This window comes from Diachasma alloeum, unplaced genomic scaffold (genome assembly GCF_001412515.2).
Source record: "Diachasma alloeum isolate Michigan unplaced genomic scaffold, Dall2.0 Dall_scaffold_00840, whole genome shotgun sequence".
NCBI lineage: Eukaryota > Metazoa > Arthropoda > Insecta > Hymenoptera > Braconidae > Diachasma > Diachasma alloeum.
In genome coordinates this window covers 271,350-290,931 of record NW_021680964.1, presented here as the reverse complement: position 1 = coordinate 290,931, position 19,582 = coordinate 271,350, and the positions used below count along the sequence as shown (strand labels likewise).

The window sequence follows — 19,582 nt, the reverse complement described above, 5'->3', positions numbered from 1 at the left end:
TAATGCAAACAATTCTCTATCCCGTTTAAATTTGGAGGTATTTTTGAAAAATTAATTTTTCACTATATACTACTTTTACTACTATTAGAATCGATAAATGAATGGCAGCGGGAAAGAGCCAGGAGCAATCTTGTCCCTACGCTTGCATGCATTAACCAAATAAAAAATGAAAGTGTTAACAAATCTGACCATTGTTCCAAGTAAAAACCGAAAATCTGACCCTGTGGCCCCCGATGAAAAATTTTTTTTTTCAGTTTTCACTTTTTCCACATACTTTTAAGAGTTCTGAATAGCCCGTCGCTTAAATAGTTGGAATCAACACTCGCCCGACTAAAAAATTCGATTTTGGCGAAAGTCGATTTTCCCTCTGGAAAAACAGAAAATCTGTCTCTTTGGCTCGGGGTGAAAAAAAAAAATTTTATTTCGACTTTTGTCGCACCTTCGGGGGTTTCATTGGCATCAGAATTGTTAGAAAATACAGAATCAACTTTCACTTGGCGAAAAAATTCAATTTTGGCGAAAATCGACTTTCACCCTTGACCCACGTGAAAATGAAAATTTTTTTACCTTTTCTGTCACCTCCGAGGGTTTCATTGGCATCAAGGGGTCAATTAATACAGAATCAACGTTCACTATTTTTTATTTAAACACCGCCTGCAAACGGGGAGATGAGGGTGGCTAAAATATATTCTGCAACCCTGTCTCCTCGTTGGCTACAAATTTCAACCCTCCGCATACATGCCTTCCCCTTCACCCGCTCGTAAAATCACGCGTTCTCGGTAGCATCGAGGAGGACTTCTCAGGACCGAAAAGAACTGAGGATTCGAAAGGTCTCTGGAAAAGTACGTCGCAGAACTGATTAGGACTTACCAGGTCCATCTAGGTCTGGAGAGATCTTGAAAGACCTGTGTACGTCCAATCAGAACCAAATCCTCGACTCGGGTACCTGCAATATCGGCCGGCTGCACGACTGAGGTTTTCCATGGTTTCCCTGGCAGTCCTTGTCGCAGATAAAAACAGAAAAAACGGGATGGGGACAAAATGTAAAGACCCGAGAGGATATGCATATGGATGAATAAAAATATTTAACAAATGTTTTCAGATGACCCGACAGTTCTGAATAATTTGACGGTGCAACGAAAAACTGGCACTGTGATAAACCCCAAGCCAAAAGCTTTTACACAAAAAGCTTTTATACAGAAAAAAAGGTTTGCAAAGGAACAGGCGAAACGGAGAGCTGGTATTGACCATAACCATCACAAAGAACTTACTCAACGGTTGTCAATTTCCAATAACCCTTCATCCGTTCCACCGTTTTTGAGCTCCCAGATGTCACATGTGATCAATGGTAATAGAATTAGTCATAATGATAAGGAAACTCCTGCTCCGCAAAATAAACAACGAAGCGATATTGAAGATCAGCACCTTCCGTCCACATCATCTGCAATGACGGCAGTCAATGCTCCAATAATCAGATATCGGAATGAAGAATTGCGTCAACAGATGAAGTGCAATTCATCCGATGAAGAGGATTCCGATAACGAAAGCTCAGATGAAGAGGCACAAAGTCTGAGAAGTCGAAACGGTCATAATCAGAGTAATGGTTTTGAATGGTTCTATGGAATGAGACCTCGTAAGTAATAACGAAAAAGTTTAATTAAAAAACTTGATACATTTTCGCTAGGGAATTCTATCAAAAATTCCGTTTCTCGCGTCGAGTTAAATTTTTCTAAATTAGGATTTGGAACAATTTGCAAAGATAGATTGTTCAACAGGCCATGTATTATCGAAAGAATTAGTGGATTTTCATCTTTTTATACGACTTAGTTCGTTGAGATTAGTTTTACAGACATTCCTGGGCTTAAATTATCAGAGTGCGCTGCTTCAATTTTTCAATGAGAGAAGGAGAAAAACGTGGAAAATTTACACCGAGTACACAAATGCTCCAGAATTATCAGTTATTTTTTGATAGCTTGACATTTTACAGGACATAATCATAGCAATTTTCGCAGATTTTTTTGCCAAATTTTTTTGTACGTAAATATTTGTGATTTTAGTAATACCGATCGTATCAAACCGACGACGGTGGCCGAAGTGGTTAAATCGCTCGGCCGGATGGCGGGACCCGTGAGGCGCGGGTTCGAGTCCGGCTTGGGGCGGAGATTTTTTAATCCTTCGGAAACCTTCGAACGGTAGTCTAGACACCGAGAATCATCGGAAAATGGTAGAAAACCATTCCTCGATGATGCTCGGTCGATGGACGTCCGTGTCGACCAAGTTTGGTCGACAACCTTGAGAATCATCGGAGAAATGGTAGAAAAATATTCCTCAATGATGCTCGGTCGATGGACGCCCGTGTCGACCAAGGTTTTCCATGGTTTCCCTTAGTCACCAGGAGACTATGTGCACGGCGTACAGCTCCTGGGGTACAATGCGACACGGTTGGAGAGGCAGTCGGCCCATGATAACCGCAAATTAGGGAACTTGTAAAAACCCGAGTAGGGTATATATGGCAAATAATAAATAAAAATAATACCGATCGTACCAAATTACAATCGGTATTACTAAGATATGTTGCGCAAGATATTATGACAATGAAAATTTTCAGCTACTCGAGAAGTCATTGCCTACTTGAAAGCGATGGTCCAGCATCTGGAGATGATGAGAGAAGCAGAAGAAAATGAAGCCATGGAACGAATAGAAAAGGTACATAATTTTTGTCTAACAATTCCAAAATATGATTATAGTAGAATGACAACAGCCTGCATTTCTTACAGTTTTATGACGAGGCACGCACATGCAGCATGAGTAAGGTAACTTTTCAGCTAACAATTCTTTCTCCGTATCAGTTTCTCATTACATACTCAGTAGAATATTCATATATTAAATATGTTACAGGTGGAAATCCATCCTGGAACCAGCGTCTTCATCGATAAGCAGACAATGGCATTGGCAATTGAGTATTTCGACGATAATCACGATTGGAAACAATTGACGACTAATCTTCTGACGGGAATCTACCATGACACATTGGAGTACATGTCTGTGGAAGAAACAGAAGGCAAAATTCGGCTGCATTACGACATTTTGAAGGCAGTTGAGGGTGAGAGAAATCATTACTTTCTTATTCATATAGTTCTAATTAGGGATCTAATGTACAAAGCTGCCGGGTCAATTTGAGGTCATTTTACACGTAAATTACCGAGCACAAAAATGATAGAATACATCTAGCTAGATGATTTCAGCATAAATAACAGTGAGAAAAAATTACAGTCGATTGGGTAAGTTGATCGGTCAGTTTGCATCGCGAGGTATACGTTACGTCAGAAATGGTCAGAAAACAGGAAATTTACAACTGACTTAACGCATGTCAAAAATAACCGGCATTTCGCATTCCTAGTTCTAATTACCAATTGTCAGAGGTGGACTCAGAACTCATTATTTGATTACATGTCAAAGTGACACACGTAAATGTTAACACAAACAAATTCAACACAATTCAACATTCAACAGTCTTCGAAATCAATAAATATTCACTTTCGGAATGACAATTCATTTGACAAATTAACATTTCAGAAGTCATTCGAAGTCGAGGAACTCCTGATAACCCAATCCAGATTGGTGATGATGACTTCATTAAACACGTGAGAAAAATATGTACTAGTCGCGAGAGCAACTCATACAACCCTTGAAGATGATAATGAGAATCCGGGAAGAAGGGAATTCCCTCTAGGTATTTCAAAGATTTAGGCGGTATCATCCGGACTCTTTCGTTTAACTTTCGATGATTCTGACCACAGCAGCTGTGGATTATTCAAAATAAATTCTATGTCACATTCATCGGACTGGTTTCACTGAGATCTCCCCACTATACAATTCTATGCTCTCCACTGGATTCAGGGGACCTTCAACAACCCTATACCTCACCAGGAGCATTACATCTTGCCACTGCCGTCACTGCATCACCAACAATCTGTTTCTGCACATTTTTAAGAAGCTTGGTATCATTGTTACAGGGATATTTTTTTACTAATATGTTTAAAAAGCTATTGCCAAATATCAACCAAATAATCTTATAATTAATTTCGAAATTTTTATCCATTTTGAGACAAAAGGTGAGACAAAGTCATGCGTATTTGAATTAAAAATCGCATACCCCGTTCAAAATCAGTCCTGAATAACTATTCAGAAAGCATTAATTCATTGCCACGGACGAGGCGTCCCCACTCCTATGCCCTGCGTGAGACGGCGGTAGTGGGGATGGCGGCAGCAGGGCCGTACGCTCGGCGCCTCGAATATTAATAGGAGCGTAAGAATTGAAATTGAATTTTTTGGATGTGTTTGAAGGGTAGGGAGTTCCACCCGGCTCGACTGACGTTTTTTCTGTTTTTTAGTGGGAATTTCATCCATTTTTACATATATAACCTATAAATAATTCGTGAATGCCGTGAATATTTTCATGAAATCGCTTAGTTGAAAACTGTTATATATTAATTTACAGCTTAATTGCAATCATCGAAATTGAAATAATCCTCTCATACATGAAGAAGAAAAAAAAATTTTGTGGTGCACTTACGGTCTCTAGCTTCGACCCTGGCGTTATGAAAAGTGGGAGACCGGTTTACATACTAACATCTTTAACGCCACACTCACACCGCTCTATGCGTCGCGCTGATTCGCTCTACCCCCACTTGCTTCACACCGAGACGATTCGCGCCTCTTCCGTGGTAATGGGTTAAGCATTCCACCTAGGATATTTCAGTAACTCCGATTCTGTCTCGATCCTTTTATTTCATCATGAGATTGAAGAATTCGCAGGTATTCAGACTTGACGCAAGGATAACGTAACCCATAAACTTGTCTTTGAAAAAAATATTGAAATTCTCTAGTACAATATGTTAACAGGCCAATACACCTTAGCTTCGAATTTTTTATCAATTTGAGACAAGAAATATTGATGCACCCTTTCATCACGAATTTCAATTCTGACCCTTATGACTAGAAGTGACTCCGGGGAAAAATAAAACTGGGAAATATACGCAAAACGCCGTGTCATTTTCCCCTGGTTTCCCCTAATAGTCTATAATTTTCAGTCTATTACTATATTTGTTCGAGAATAATTGAGAAACTCCTGATTACATTTTTAAGATAGTTCAAGAAATTAGTTATACGTTTCACAAAGAATTACTCTACGTTTGTATAAATTTGTTTACATTTCCATGTGTCTTCCTTAACTATAGATAATCCTCCTTGTCAAAATGTTTCATTACAAAATATAATGAATTGATTAAAGGTTTGTTTAATGTCGTTTTTAATTCTGAATTCGTTTTTAATTCGTTAATAATTCAAAAAATTACGCATGTATACCGGCACATCCGGTTCGCCCAGAGGCCTAATCGACCGTGGCGCCATCCCTCCCATGGGGCACTTACTATTTCAGCTTGGGGTCACCTGCCCGTACAGAACTGAGCCTCTACTTTAGTCAATCCTCTTTTGTGGCTATTGTTACGTCCCGAGCTGGTTATTTTCTAATATAGATGGCGGGTCCGTTGCCCGTGGAGTGCTAAAGCACTCTGCTGCACAAGTGCGGGTTTTATTTAAATAATTGTACACAAACACTGGATTTATGTAGAAGATAAAATTATAATGAATATATTTGCACTTTGACTTTTGTTGACAATAACAAATAGAAACTTTGAACACAACTCAAAGGAGAAGATCTCTAGATCTTCACTAGTCCACGTAGGTGGTGGATCTGCTGTTAATTCTAGTCTTAAAATTATTCTAAGTCTAACGCGCGAAAAAGTCATCCCACTCGAAGGAGTGGGGAGCCAATCATGTCCTTGAACTTGGTCGATGGGGTTGGTCTTACACCCCCACAACCGTTCGCTCTAACCCAGCCCCAAACTCTCGGGCCTACGTGACCCAAACAAAGGGCCTCACCCACACATGTTGGGGAAAACAAGGGAAATTCTAAAGTTTTCTTGGGAAAGAAATAAACTCTCTCAAGAAAGGTTTTTTTGACTCCGACGGGTCAAATTGCACTCGAAAAACTCATCATATAAGAAAAAAGAGGTACTTGAAAGGGATTAACCTCCGGGTGGTCTGAGGATGTTGGGACATTCCCCAGTTTATTGCTCTTTTCCTGTTCTTGGGTTTTTCCCGAGTCTTTGTTCAATGAAAACCTAAACATTTCTCTATTTTAAAAATTATTAAAAAACATCTCGATGAATTAACTTAGAAATTGAAAATAATAAATTTGAATATAAATCCTAAAGTTAGGGAAAATGGCGGTCGCCTAGGGACCCTGCGACCGTCGCTGGTGCATATGCGACAGTATCTATTTAGTAACCTTGCACGGGATGCTTCGGGCAGAGATAATAATTCGGGAACCCGCATTCTAGTATTGTACATATATTATGATGTAGATGCGTTCACGTGTTCAGCTGTTCAAAAACGCGGGACATTTCCCTTGAATCGGCGAACAAATCCGACTTCTATGGTTAAATAAATTTTAGTTAATTAATAAGTTGAATTACATGGACCAATTTAATTTATCCATTATTTCTACAAATTTCAATTATTAAAGTCTTAACATCAGTGGTGAAATCGTCGTTATTAAATGAGGGTAAATGTGATCGTGCTAATAGAGCTAGGTTATACCCATATGAATGAGCGACCCTCATTATTCAATTAATTGATCAAATGAATGTTCCAATTCCATTCTTTATGAGAGAAAATGTCAAGTGATAGTTATCATTCTACACAAGACACCAGTAATTCCGAGTTTACTTCATTCACAGAATCAGCTTTTCAACAGTTTGATGACACTATCAATAACAACAGTGATAGTGACGGTTCCATTGAACCCTGCGATGTATCAAAAATGATCGAACGCGATTTAGAAACTATTTTGCACACAACAGTACAAAATAAGACAGTTAATGAATTTGTAGATAATATTTTCGAGGACTCGGGGCAGTGGTGTAACGCATCAATATTCAATAACGCAACAACAGATATTTCCTTCGTATCTGAAACAACAGAGGACTTCCAAGATGATGATTCAAGACAGAGTACGGAAGTGACAGAAAATTCGCATATTGATCTGATGACGAGTAAGATTCTACGTCCAGAAACTTCGGCCTTCTCTCTCAATCAAGTTGAACTCGATGAATTGTGTTCAGAGTTTGAAAAGGATGACCTATATTCAACGAAATTGGAGCAACAATTAGAGGATAATCATTGTGGTGAAAAACCAGCTGTTAGAGTTGACGTTAATGTTAATGATGAGAAGGCCCTGGGTGCATTTCATGGGCTTTCTGATAAAATTAAATCACTGATCTTCAGGATTAAGAAAATTCGCTCACTCTATGGTGAGTATTCATTTTAATTGATTGTTTGGCATTCAAGACAACGATCTGTTTTGAGGAACAGGTAGACGTGAATTTCCTAACTCACTTTGACTTCAACCCAAACATGAGTATCAAACTGCACTGAATTTCCAATTGATTTCAAGTTTGAGAATATATTTACCTGGATTCTCCCAATTTTTATTATTTTTCATGGAATAATTCAACTGAAATTCATAGTTTCCATTGATTTCTTCATCAAATTATGGACTTTCAATTACTAAAGTTTTGGAAATCCGAATGGATCTATCATTTGCTGAAAATTTCGAAGGAGTGTGCACTATAGGTTTTTTTTTTCATTCAAAATAATTCGTAGAAAATACTCTTATAGAAGAAATTAATAAATTTCGATCTTTCTGTATAACTTATTCAGGTAATTATTAGGTGTATAAATTAATTCTCGGCCTCTAGATTAAATTGACCAGAACACCTATTTGAATTAAAAGAATTCCCCGCAATAAACGGCGTTTTGAAGCGCCATCTGTGAACTATGAAGCTACTTAAGTCCGATTGTGGTGTGATTAACAGAACCTCAAAAAACAGTGAATAAAACTGTCGTTCGACAATCAGCACTTGAGGCACTGCCTTCTTTTCATTCAAGTTCTTCCAACTTGGAAAAGCTGCCGCAGAAGCACAAGAAATGATGCGTTCGGCCTTGGGAGGGAGTGCTGTATCTTATAGCATATGTAAAAAGTGGTTTAAAAAATTTCGGAATGGAAATTTTGATCTCCAGGATGAGGAACGTCCTGGGCAATCAAAAAAAGTTGAGGACGAGGAGTTGGACAACTTACTCAATGAAAATCCCTGTCAAACACAACAGGAGCTTGCTGATACTCTTGGAGTGACTCAACCGGCTATTTCGGTGCGTTTAAAAAGAATTGGGAGGATACAGAAGGAAGGTCGTTGGGTGCCCCATCATCTTACCTCAGAAAACAAAAGTCGACGCTATAAAATTGCAATGTGTCTACTGACCAGATTCAAACAAAAAGACTTTTTACATAAATTTGTGACTGTGGATGAAAAGTGGATATTTTACGACAATCCTAGACGCGAAAGTCGTGGGTTTATCCGGGGGAGCCGTCAACTGGCACTGCAAAACCGAACATTCATGGGAAAAAATTGTTGTTGTGTATTTGGTGGGATTCCAAAGGTGTAATCTATTATGAGATACTCGAACAGGGGGAAACCGTCACTGTTAAGCGTTATCAGGACCAACTGGTGAAATTGAGTGATGCTATTGAGGAAAAGAGACCTTTTACTGGTAGTGGTACGAGGCAAGTGATTTTGCTGCAGGACAACGCGCGGTCACACACGGCAAAAAAAACCCTGAAAGTTATCTCCACGTTGGGCTGGGAAATTCTCCCACATGCGGCGTATTCTCCAGACCTTGCGCCTTCTATCACCTTTTTCGGGCGCTACAACATCACCTGGTGGATACGCAGTTTCGATCTCCTGAAGAAGTCCGGCAGAGCATTGATGACTTCATCCAGTCAAAACCAACATATTTCTTTCAAGCCTGAATTCGACAATTGCCCGATAGTTGGGAGAAATGCGTACAAAGTGACGGTGATTATTTTCAAGATTAGATCAGTATTCATTTTTTTATAAATAAATGTCAGAATTGTCGAAAAAAGGGCGAGAATTAATTTACACATCTAATATTTATGTCCTCCAGTTCTAATTCATTCGCAGTTTATTTGAATAATCATCTTGCTTTTATTCTTCTTGTTTCTCCTAGATTGGCAAGATGAGTGTCTGAGATTAAAATCTGTGATGAATCGTAGGAATTTAATTTATGCTCTCCCAACGAGTGGTGGCAAAACTCTAGTAGCAGAAATCTTAATGTTAAGGGAAATTACGTGCAATAAAAAAAATGCTATATTTATTCTACCATTCGTTGCAATTGTACAGGAAAAGGTGAGTGAACAAATCTTATACTTCAAATGAAATTGAATAAAGTGGTCGAACGTAACCAGTCGAGTTTTCGTATCTTATTCGCGATCGCTATGTAGACGTGGGAACCCCCAAGTGGTCTTTAAACTAACTACTCTTGGGGGCCAACCAATGATATCACTGGATTCATCTTGATATCAGGAGTAGTTCGTTTAGAAACCACTTGGTGGCTCACACCTACGTTACGATTGTGAACTAAATATCTAATCATGTCAACAACGAGCGATTTTAATTGTGGAGAGTGGGGTAAAGTGAAACATTCGAGATCACATTTCAATCTTGATATCTTTATTTATAAACAGAGATATTGGGGTTTAAGGCTCGGCCCCATTATCTACTGAACGTTTTCTAGATTAATTTTGCTTGCGTATGGAAGCTTTGTAATCATTGAAATTTATGTTTTGGACTTGTTGTGTTATATCGACCAAGTATGATCCGATGCCCCGTCACTCGAGAGCCTTGAAAATGATGAATAATGAATTGAAAAATAAATAGAAAATTCTGAATATTGAGAAATTCCACGTAAAATCCGAAATGAACAAAATCTCATGTTTGCGATTGTCTTTCCGATTTTTTTCTTACACTGAGAACAATCCGGACGCTATTTCAAAGTCGCGCAGGACATCGAAAAAAATTCAAAAGCGCCGACTTATATAATCAACGAAAAAGTCAAACTCGGCTTATTACAGTTTACCACTTTACTAGTGAACCCGTCTTATAAAGCCCAATCTTAATTTTTATTTCCCAGATTCAGTCATTGGCTCCATTCGCTGTAGAATTGCATTTTCTAGTCGAGGAATATGCTGGCAGTAAAGGTGGATATCCCCCCATCAAAAGAAGACGAAAGAATAGCCTCTATGTTTGCACAATTGAAAAAGCCCTAGGATTGATTAATAGCCTAATCGAAACCAACAGATTGAAAGAAATTGGGATGATCGTAGTCGATGAATTACATTTGCTAGGGGAGGATGGAGGCAGAGGCGCAACTCTGGAGGGATTGTTAGCAAAATTAATGTACATTAATGGTAATTAATTGTTCTTCATTACGGCAAGAATTTGTAAGACGAATCATCAATTCGTTCCGTAAAACGAGCAGGCCAGGGTCATTGGATCGGGTCGGCGATTAGCTAAAAAAATGAGTATTTTTTTTGGGCAAAAAAACAATTTTCGATGCAAATATCGAAAATCCAAATGATTGCCCCTTGAGAAAATATTTCTAGTTGCAAACACAAATCTGTTGGAATTCTCTCTTGAAATCACTCCTTATCGGGACGAATAAGAACTTGATAGACTACTTGTTTGACGTTTGACATTGCCCAATTTCCATATAGGATTATGAGGGAAATTATCATAAAGACAATAATTATTAAGATGTAATTAATTTTAGTTGACATTCATATTGTGGGTATGAGTGCCACAATAGGGAATTTGAATGAAGTGGCGGAGTTCCTGAATGCAGACGTGTACACACAAAATTTTCGACCTGTGGAATTGAAAGAATATATCAAATGTGAGGATCGTATATGGTTGATAAATACTAAAGAAGAAGATATCTTTACTGATGAGAAGAAGATCAATTATCAAGTAAGTTAAATACTTTTTTAGTAGTCAGGATGCGTCTTTTGACCATGACGTCTATGCAAACAAAAATAATTTAAGATTTTCGGGTTCTGAGAAACCTAATTTGGTTGTTCCAAACTCGCCAAGTTTTTTAAATGACTAATGAAATTTATCATGACCGAGTACTTGGTTTGGGATACCCGCAATTCACCCCTATTCACCAGATTTGAATCCCTGCGATTATTTCCAGTGGACTTATATCAAAGATCATTGTAATGCGAGCATACCAAAAACAATCGAACAATTGATGAACAACATTAGGAAGACTGTTCGCGATTTTTCAAAGGAAACTTTGGAGCGTGTATTGCACGATTTCAGAAAACGTTGGGATTACTGCTCCGACTATAATGGCTCTCACTTTGAAAATATTTATTATTGATCGCAGGATTTGCACGACAATTTTTGTAATCCACTATTTTAAAAATGATAACTCTTTGCTCTATCAGAAACTATTTCCCTTCTCTTGATCCATGTTATCAGTAAAAATAATCATCAAGCAATTCTCACTCGTCACCATGGGACACTGTATTAAATAAGCGATGAATTTTTCTATAGGACTTTGATCGTAAATTTTTCTTTTTTTTTAATCTTGATAGTTAAAAAGTTTGATAATGAGAAATGATGGTTGACATTTTTTATATATTCCATATTCATAGAAATAGTAACGAATTCTGCCGGAATTTTTCTTCTAATCCACTACTTTCACAGATAATGGAGACGCATTGGAACAGAAGAAAAAAATTTTCACAAATTGTGGATTTTTCTAGTCATGATTTTGTTTCTCATTCATACAGTACTCTGAAGCAGCATTGAAACAAGACCCAGACAAAATCGGCGGTCTCGTTATGGACGTAGTGCCTAAGGACTCCTGTCTCATCTTCTGCGCGACTCGAAAAAACTGCGAGAACGTTGCCCTCCTCTTGACTCGGGTACTATTCAGGTACTAGCCAACATTAGAACTATGAAATTTCTTTTCGACATCCTTGAGCATGCAAAAACCTTCAAAATAAGACATCACTCGCTGCATTGCTGTCAGATTTTCGGGCTTTATGGGGCTTTATGTTTTTTTCCATCGCGATTATCTCAAAAACCTTATTTTTTTAATATCGACAATTTCTACGAAAATCATCGATAAAATGACGGATATTATGGCGTCAATTGAAATAAGTCTCTCTATGAATATTATATTCACGGGAGCAAAATACTTGAATTGAGTATAAAATATACTTGAATGAAGTATATTTTTTACTCGAATAAAGCATTAGGTGTATAACTTAACCTTTTGGTTTTTTTATCATAAAATATGTAACATTATAAAATATATAAATACTACATCAATCCTCGAAATATCGTTCATTGTTTTCGATGACCTTGCGCCATCGATCGGGCAACATACGAATGCCATCGCGAAAAAAACTTGCAGGCGATAAGGCGATGAAGTCATCGACGAATTTTCGTATATCGTCCAGAGTTTGGAAGCGTCTTTCCTCCAAGGCGTGCTGCATGGACCGGAACAGATAGCACAACAGTGCAATCATATGATCAGCTGGTCAATTAAAAACATATGATTGGCTGACCCCCCCCCCTTCCCCTTCCCCCACCTCCACAAGGGAAGGTATATAAGGACTGCCCCCACACATCGGAGCTCAGAATCGGAGCTGATAGCCCTGAAGATGCAGACTGCAATGTTTGCGAAACTTTGGCGCAATGCCGAAACTCAACGCGGCATCCATCCGGAAGCCAACCAAGTTATGTTGAATCAGTTCCCGTGGAACCCATCTTCCCACCTTTTGTATCCTTCCCATTGCATGTAATCGTTTGGAGACTGCTGCTTGAGTAACTCCTAGCTGAGCTGCAAGCTCTTTTTGGGTTTGCGTTGAGTCTTTGTTGAGTAATTCTTGCAATTCAGCATCTTCAAATTTTGGCAGGAAAATCCCCGACATCGAATTTTGTGGGCTTCGGATTTGATGAGGGATTGCTCGACTATCATTAAAGCAAAACCGAATCCTCAAGAAGAAATTGTCAAAATTAATCTTTCAGATCTCTAGTGGAATACAGAGCATTGGAAAAAGAGAAATTACGAGCAGCTCTGGAGGCTGAAGGTCAGCTTTGTGCAGTTCTATCGAAAACTATAAAGTTCGGAGTGGCTTATCATCATTCGGGCTTGACGAATGAGGAGAGGAGGCTTGTGGAAGATGCCTACAGGGAGGGCACCCTCTCTGTCATTTGCTGCACATCAACTTTGGCAGCTGGGGTTAATCTGCCCGCCAGAAGGGTTAGTAAAAACTCATTGCTGGAACTACATGGTAGATGAAGCTCGAAAAATATAACTTGTTCATTGATTTATGTAGGAATGTCAAGATTTCCTTCTTGTCGCCGACGAAATTCAGCATTAGCAAGATATTTTACTGACTGTCTTGACAGAAAATGATGAGTTTCATCGACAGAAACCGCTTTACTCATCCTCTCCTGTTTTTTGGAATTCAAATACCTTTCGCGTTTTTTATTGATGAAGTTTTCTCAATGCTGTAAAGCATTAATAGAATGATTCTCGATTATGCCTAGGTAATTCTGAGAAGTCCCTATGTAGGCAATGAATTCTTAAACCTCAGTAGATACAAACAAATGGTGGGTCGAGCTGGACGTGCAGGAATGGGTGAAGTTGGAGAGAGTATTATCCTCTGTAAAGCTGCAGAAATTCCGAAGGTATTTGTCTGGCAATATTTATCCCAAGGTATTAATCTGACAGATATGATGAATCTTCCTCCATCAAACTTGTCAGACATCAACTAGTTTCACTGATTTTAGTCTCAAATTAAATTAGTTTGAGTCAAGTTAGTTTTAGTAGAAAATTAAATCGCAGTTCAAATACAATTGTAAAGGTAACAATTTCTTCAGATTCGAATGATGTTAACAGCAAAGATGGATGATTGCCTCAGCTCACTCCACACCGAGCAAGATCGTGGGCTGAATAATCTCCTATTAAGCTCTGTGATGTTATCATTAGCAAGTAATCGAGATGAACTGCACAAACTGGTCTCTATGTCTCTCTTGGGGATTCAATCCTCTCGACTGAACGTTGACATTGAACAAATCGTCGACAGGGCGATAATTTCTTTGATAAAGGCACGACCATTAAAAGTGAAGGAAATCGATGATAATGAAACTATTGCGAGTATTATCATGGAATCGCATTTCACTGATGATTCGACCGTCGAGCCAAAACCGAAGAAAGCGAAACAATCGATCATCCTTACTAGAAAAAGTCCATTGGAATTGTCGACTTTGGGGAAAGCTGCAATGAAAGGTAGAATATTATTATACTATACCGAAAGGTTGAAAAATCTTCAAAACCATAGGTCTTCAAAACCATAGTTTCTACCCAGTATTCTTCCACAATCTAGATTTTTTTCTGTAATTTGAAAAAAAAAACGTCTGAATTTTATCATGAATATTCCGATAAAGTCAAGGTCAGAAATGATTAAATTCTAGAAATAATTGTTTCTAATAGAAATCTTTTTCGCATTTAGAGAATTGTTCCTGACCTCTAGAAAAAAATAGTACGAAAGTAATCATCACTATTTTGATAGATGCAAAGTAATACGTTTTTATGCGAAGTTGAGGAAGTAGCCAGATTTATCCTTAGCACACAGCATTTTATTGTTTCCTCGGAATTAAACATTTCTGGGAATGACAACCAAACAGGGTCCATTGTAGAGAAGTATTTCTAAATTCAATTGAAAAATTGAGGAATATAAAAACGATTGAGCATGGTGTTCTGACGGATTGTCATTAATACGTCGATTATTTGTGAATGACAATGTGACGTATTATGAATACAGTAGACTCTCGTTATAGTCGCACTCACGGGGCTGTAGGGGCAGCCGATTCTGAGAATGGGACTGTATTTCCCTTCCCCCACCAGGCGCTCACGGTAAGCCTAAATTCCGGGAATCGGGAGCGATAAGAAAATAAATTTTACTCCAATTATTTTTCTCTTCAATTTGCATTGAACATTTTTATTAAATATAAAAATTATTTTCATTAAACACTTTTATTAAATTAACAAAATGAATTGCGTTGAACACTTTTAGTAAATTAATGAAATGAATAGAAATATTAATAACATCGCTTTGTTCAATACTCCAAAATTTATTCACTTCATTCAAATAAAAAGCAGGATTATGCACCACTACAAAGACCCTCTCTTCGTGACAGTCAAGAGTGAACTGAATTTCCCTCTCGCAAATTCATTTTTCCTAAATTTTATTTCCCGAATTTCTTAGAAATGCAAAACAAAGCCCATTCCGAGAAAACACAGGGGCATTTCAGTAGCGAAGCGGTAAACCGGGTTAAGTCGTTTTTTACTATTGGCTAGTTTTTGACGAATATCTCGGAATCTAAAAGAGATAGAAAGATTTTTGTCATGACCTTTTTTGTAGAGCCAATAGAGCGTTATAAAAAAAGTTATGAGAAAAATTTTGCCATCTCTCTTAGATTCCGAGATATTCAGCAGAAACTGGCTAATAGTCAAAATCGACTTAACTCGGTTTACCGCTTCACTACTGATTTAAATCCACACCTCGGAGGTTGTACGGAGTGGGGGAAGCGCTTGAGCTCGAAAAAATCGATATGAGGGGAAATGCGACTATAACGAATGCGACTATAACGAGAGTCTACTGTAATGCGTTTGCTTGGAGCAGGGTTCGAAATTAGTGGAATATGTTAGGGATGGCCGAGATAATTATGGATTTTTGGGAGTGGGTGAGCGGGTCCAATAAATCACTGCACGCACGTGGTTTTCACGAAGCACAATATAATTGTCACTAGTAATTAATTGTCACAGAGTCAAAAAATGTACAAAAAATAACTGAATAATGAGCTGAACAAATTGAAAAATAATATTGAGCCGAACTATAATTGATAAAACAATTGAGCAGACAACGGGTTATGTAACCGGGTGGTCAGATAGACACGTGGTGTACGCTAGCACTGATTCATATGTCATTTACAGGTTCGATTGATCTGCAAACAGCCTATTACCTCCACGAGGATTTGAAATTGGCCCAGCGTCACCTCGTCCTCACGAATGATCTCCACGTTCTCTATCTAGTCACTCCCTACGATGTAGCGAATCAGATAAAACCTGTGGGTTCAGTCCTCTACGATGTGATCATGAGTTTTTCACCTCTAACAATGCAAGTCCCAAAAGTCTTAGGGCTTACCGAAACTGTGCTGATGAAACTACGGGAAGGGATAACGCCAAAAAATATCTCATCACGAGTTATTCATAGATTTTACCTGACGATAATGCTCCATGAATTACAAAAAGGAGAGACCGTTCATTTAGTTGCTGAGAAATTTCAAGTGACCCGAGGAGTTACCCAAAATCTTGTCAGCTCTGCAGCTTCGTTTGCCTCTTCAGTCGTCAGATTTTGCCAGGAGATCCCAGAATTTTGGGCTTTTGCCGTTTTTTTGAAGTCTTTCAGTAAGAGGCTGACCATGTGTTGTGTAAAAGAGCTAGATACACTGATGGAACTACCAGCTGTGAAAATAGGAAGGGCTAGACAATTGTACGACGCTGGGTTCAAAACACTTCAGTCAATTGCCTCTGCAACTCCCAACGATTTGCAGAAGAATTTGAAATACGTTTCGAGGAAAACTGTTGAGCAGATTATTGTTACGGCGAATGTGAGAATCTTCTATTCACAAATATTAATGATTTAACAATATTATTGGGCCCGTCTTTGATCCTCAATATCTTCTGAGCAGATGATGCCATTGACAGATCAATGCGATCTCATTTTGAAGATAGACAGGATTAATGTCACTCTGTCATTCTCGAGTTATTGACGATTGAAGACCGTCCGTTTTATCCTACTCTCTATCAGTTTTCCTTCTTAAAAATTGCGACTTTCACATCTACAAAATTTCGAAAGGGAGGTCGCAATAGCTTGATTGCAAAATCACGTTCACAGTAGGTGATTGAAGTTTGTGTGCTGCTAGATGGAATTAAGGCCCGGGTGTACTGTCTTCCGAACGTTATCTAGATTTTTTTTTAAATATTTTTTATCTACAAAGCCGTGCAATTTCAATTTGATTTTCTGTCACTAAGAGATCTCTAAAAATTATGATTGTATATTTTTAAAAACTAGAAAAAATTAGGAACATTTTCGATGAGCCTTTTTAATAAATATTGAGAAATGAGTGAATTGAGGGAGAAATTAGGAATGCGTAATTATCATGGCAAATGGCGGTCAGTCAATCGTCAACATGGAGGGAGGGAGGATGAAACGACAAATCTCCCAATACTCCGCACATACATAATTAATCCCAAAAAGGCTCTTTGAAAATTTTTTAAATATTTTTATGAATTTTTTGAACACTTCTATGATGTAGTAATAATCACTCGCGACGTAAAACTTGATTGAAAATTACGTTGCCCATCAGCTGTCATTTTATTATGCAACTGCATGATGTCGCTCCGAGGTACCCGGACATTGTACCCTGCTCTAACCACACAGCCACCGCCGTCGGTACAGGAACCTATTTAATTTTTAATTAATTTGACCGTGAAATATGTTACAATTGACGAGACCCTTGCCGAGAATTTTACATCACAAATCCCGTTATTCAAGCATATTCGCTTGGTTTCATTGATTGGTTTGCCCATCTCTTCCTAAAAAAGGGGGAGATTACCACCTGTTTTTTGAATGGCAGAGCACGAGATAAAATCATTGATATTATACCTGTACTGAATTGTTCTCATTTCATCGTCTTTACTTGGTGCAGGTTGGGGCCTTATTATTTGTTCGAATGATAAAAGTGGAAATTTACATAGGGGTCGCATTTTATTCCGTATTCCATTTTACGTTGTAGTATCTTTTTATCCCACTTCTCATGACTCACATTTCTATCTAAGCGCACAGAAAATATCTATTCACTTCCACAGAGGGATACAACGACTTAATGTTGCGAAACAATTTCTTCAGCCAAATCTATCATCTACACTGAGAAAAAAAATCTCCCAAAAATTAGTGTGCTGTCCCCCAACGCCGGGACAGAACGTGGGGTCGTCGAAAAATTCATAAGTGGCACCCTAATTTTTGGTGGGACTCCGGCCACTTTTTCGGGGGATTCCCGTAAAAATTAGTGTGCCACATGCGAATTCTCCGATGAATCCCTGTTATGTCCCAGCGTTAGTGAACAGCACACTAATTTTTGGAAGGATTCTCACAAAATTACGATGTATTTTTTTCTCCGTGTATTGCGGACGGTTGACCTGTTGTGTAGAACTCTGTACAATGGGACAGGCCAAATACGAACACCGTGAAGTGCTTATGACTTGATTTCATGTGGAGTGATGATTCCTCTCCAAGAAATCGTTTTTTTGGCAGAGGATGGGGAAATGATTGAATATACTAACAGCCGGCCCAGAGAATCGTGAATCAGGGAGTTTCGTAGTGAATGTAGAAGTCAGGCAAAAGGAAAACTTGAGACATTCCTGAGACATGACTCTTCCTTGCTCTCAATCGCAAAGGAAAAATTAGTATTTTAAATTTTCCTTGTCGTTTCAAGAATACCATTGCAAAAAGTTCCACATTGCGGATTTGTCATATCAACTCGACTTGTGGCCACTGTTGGATATATCTGATAAGATTAATAATTTTTTGTTATAGTTAATATTGATGGAGAAAGTAGAGAACCTTAAGGACGAGTATGCAGAGTTGATGGAGGGCTTGCAGGCGAGCTAATTCTCTCAACAATAGAGTACAAAAGACTTATAATCTATCATGAGGCGCAAATATACAGTTTACGTGCATAATTGATGAATCATGATTTACTTATTGATATTCCTGATAAATATTGTGTCATTCAGATCAATATATTGGAAGAATAATATATTGATTAAGCAGGCACATAGAGTACTAATCCATAATATAATGCGTATTACAATGGTACACCGAATTTGTTCATTTTGTTCAGAAGAAAAATATTCTAACTAGTGAATAGAATATGGTTTCAAACGAAAAACTAGAATTTTTTTTTGTTAAAGAGACATTCTGAGTAGAAAGTAAAATAATAAACGAATTGTTCGAGATCGACAATAATCATTAATTTGTTAATATTTTTAGAAATAATTCGAATCATCAGCTTCAATAGTCAATTGCTATTCGCAATTTTCCGATTCTTTCATCAATCGGCAATCACAACAAAAGATTGTGCATTGAATTCGTCTTCAACAATTACTATTAGGGTATGATCGATTAATAAAAAAACTAATAATCGGAATTGCTAAAGAATCGATTATCATTTTAATCATGAATGGAAACCGCAAATTAAATAATTGATCGAATAATCCTCAATAACGATGAGCAATTATTTGAATATCGGATCAATTCTCAATCACTACAGAAAATTAATTGATTCTCCATTCCATTAATAATCAAATATATAAATTTCCGAATGATTTTGATGATATCTCATTAAATTACAAAAATTTATAATTTTTCTTAGTTTTTCAGGTCCCCCATAGACATTATCACGAATTCTAATTACGAAAAAAAATATTAATTTGTGATAAAACGATGAGAGAA

At 37.8% G+C, this 19,582-nt stretch overlaps 2 protein-coding genes across 3 annotated transcripts; both read left to right on the top strand.

The window, feature by feature from the left end:
- Positions 1-1,490: 1,490 nt before the first annotated feature.
- LOC107044910 lies at positions 1,491-5,123 on the top strand. The gene is made up of 5 exons (XM_015266984.1): positions 1,491-1,633; positions 2,609-2,706; positions 2,778-2,813; positions 2,899-3,103; positions 3,577-5,123. The coding sequence occupies exons 1-5, from the start codon at positions 1,504-1,506 to the stop codon at positions 3,690-3,692; spliced, it is 585 nt and encodes a 194-aa protein (XP_015122470.1). The 5' UTR covers positions 1,491-1,503; the 3' UTR covers positions 3,693-5,123.
- Positions 5,124-6,364: 1,241 nt separating this feature from the next.
- Positions 6,365-19,571, top strand: LOC107044919 (helicase POLQ-like). Of its 2 annotated transcripts, XM_015266994.1 has the most exons (11): positions 6,365-7,376; positions 9,151-9,329; positions 10,114-10,390; positions 10,753-10,949; positions 11,780-11,925; positions 13,026-13,260; positions 13,551-13,691; positions 13,884-14,292; positions 16,000-16,676; positions 18,665-19,242; positions 19,503-19,571. In XM_015266994.1, exons 1-10 carry the CDS (start codon positions 6,740-6,742, stop codon positions 18,737-18,739), a joined length of 2,973 nt encoding a protein of 990 aa, XP_015122480.1. In that variant the 5' UTR covers positions 6,365-6,739; the 3' UTR covers positions 18,740-19,242; positions 19,503-19,571. The 2 variants fall into 2 exon arrangements, with proteins under 2 accessions (XP_015122480.1, XP_015122481.1); XM_015266995.1 differs by lacking the exons at positions 6,365-7,376; positions 19,503-19,571 and adding an exon at positions 8,851-8,978 and having other exon boundaries at positions 18,665-19,224.
- Positions 19,572-19,582: the final 11 nt, after the last annotated feature.

Excerpts from the sequence above, each read along its gene's own strand:
- LOC107044919 (XM_015266994.1), top strand. The coding sequence starts at position 6,740 with ATGTCAAGTGATAGTTATCATTCTACACAAGACACCAGTAATTCCGAG. Across the intron at positions 7,377-9,150 it reads GAAAATTCGCTCACTCTATG|ATTGGCAAGATGAGTGTCTG; the intron begins GTGAGTATTCAT and ends TGTTTCTCCTAG. Across the intron at positions 10,391-10,752 it reads AAAATTAATGTACATTAATG|TTGACATTCATATTGTGGGT; the intron begins GTAATTAATTGT and ends AATTAATTTTAG.
- LOC107044910 (XM_015266984.1), top strand. The coding sequence starts at position 1,504 with ATGAAGTGCAATTCATCCGATGAAGAGGATTCCGATAACGAAAGCTCA. Across the intron at positions 2,707-2,777 it reads CCATGGAACGAATAGAAAAG|TTTTATGACGAGGCACGCAC; the intron begins GTACATAATTTT and ends CATTTCTTACAG. Across the intron at positions 3,104-3,576 it reads CATTTTGAAGGCAGTTGAGG|AAGTCATTCGAAGTCGAGGA; the intron begins GTGAGAGAAATC and ends TTAACATTTCAG.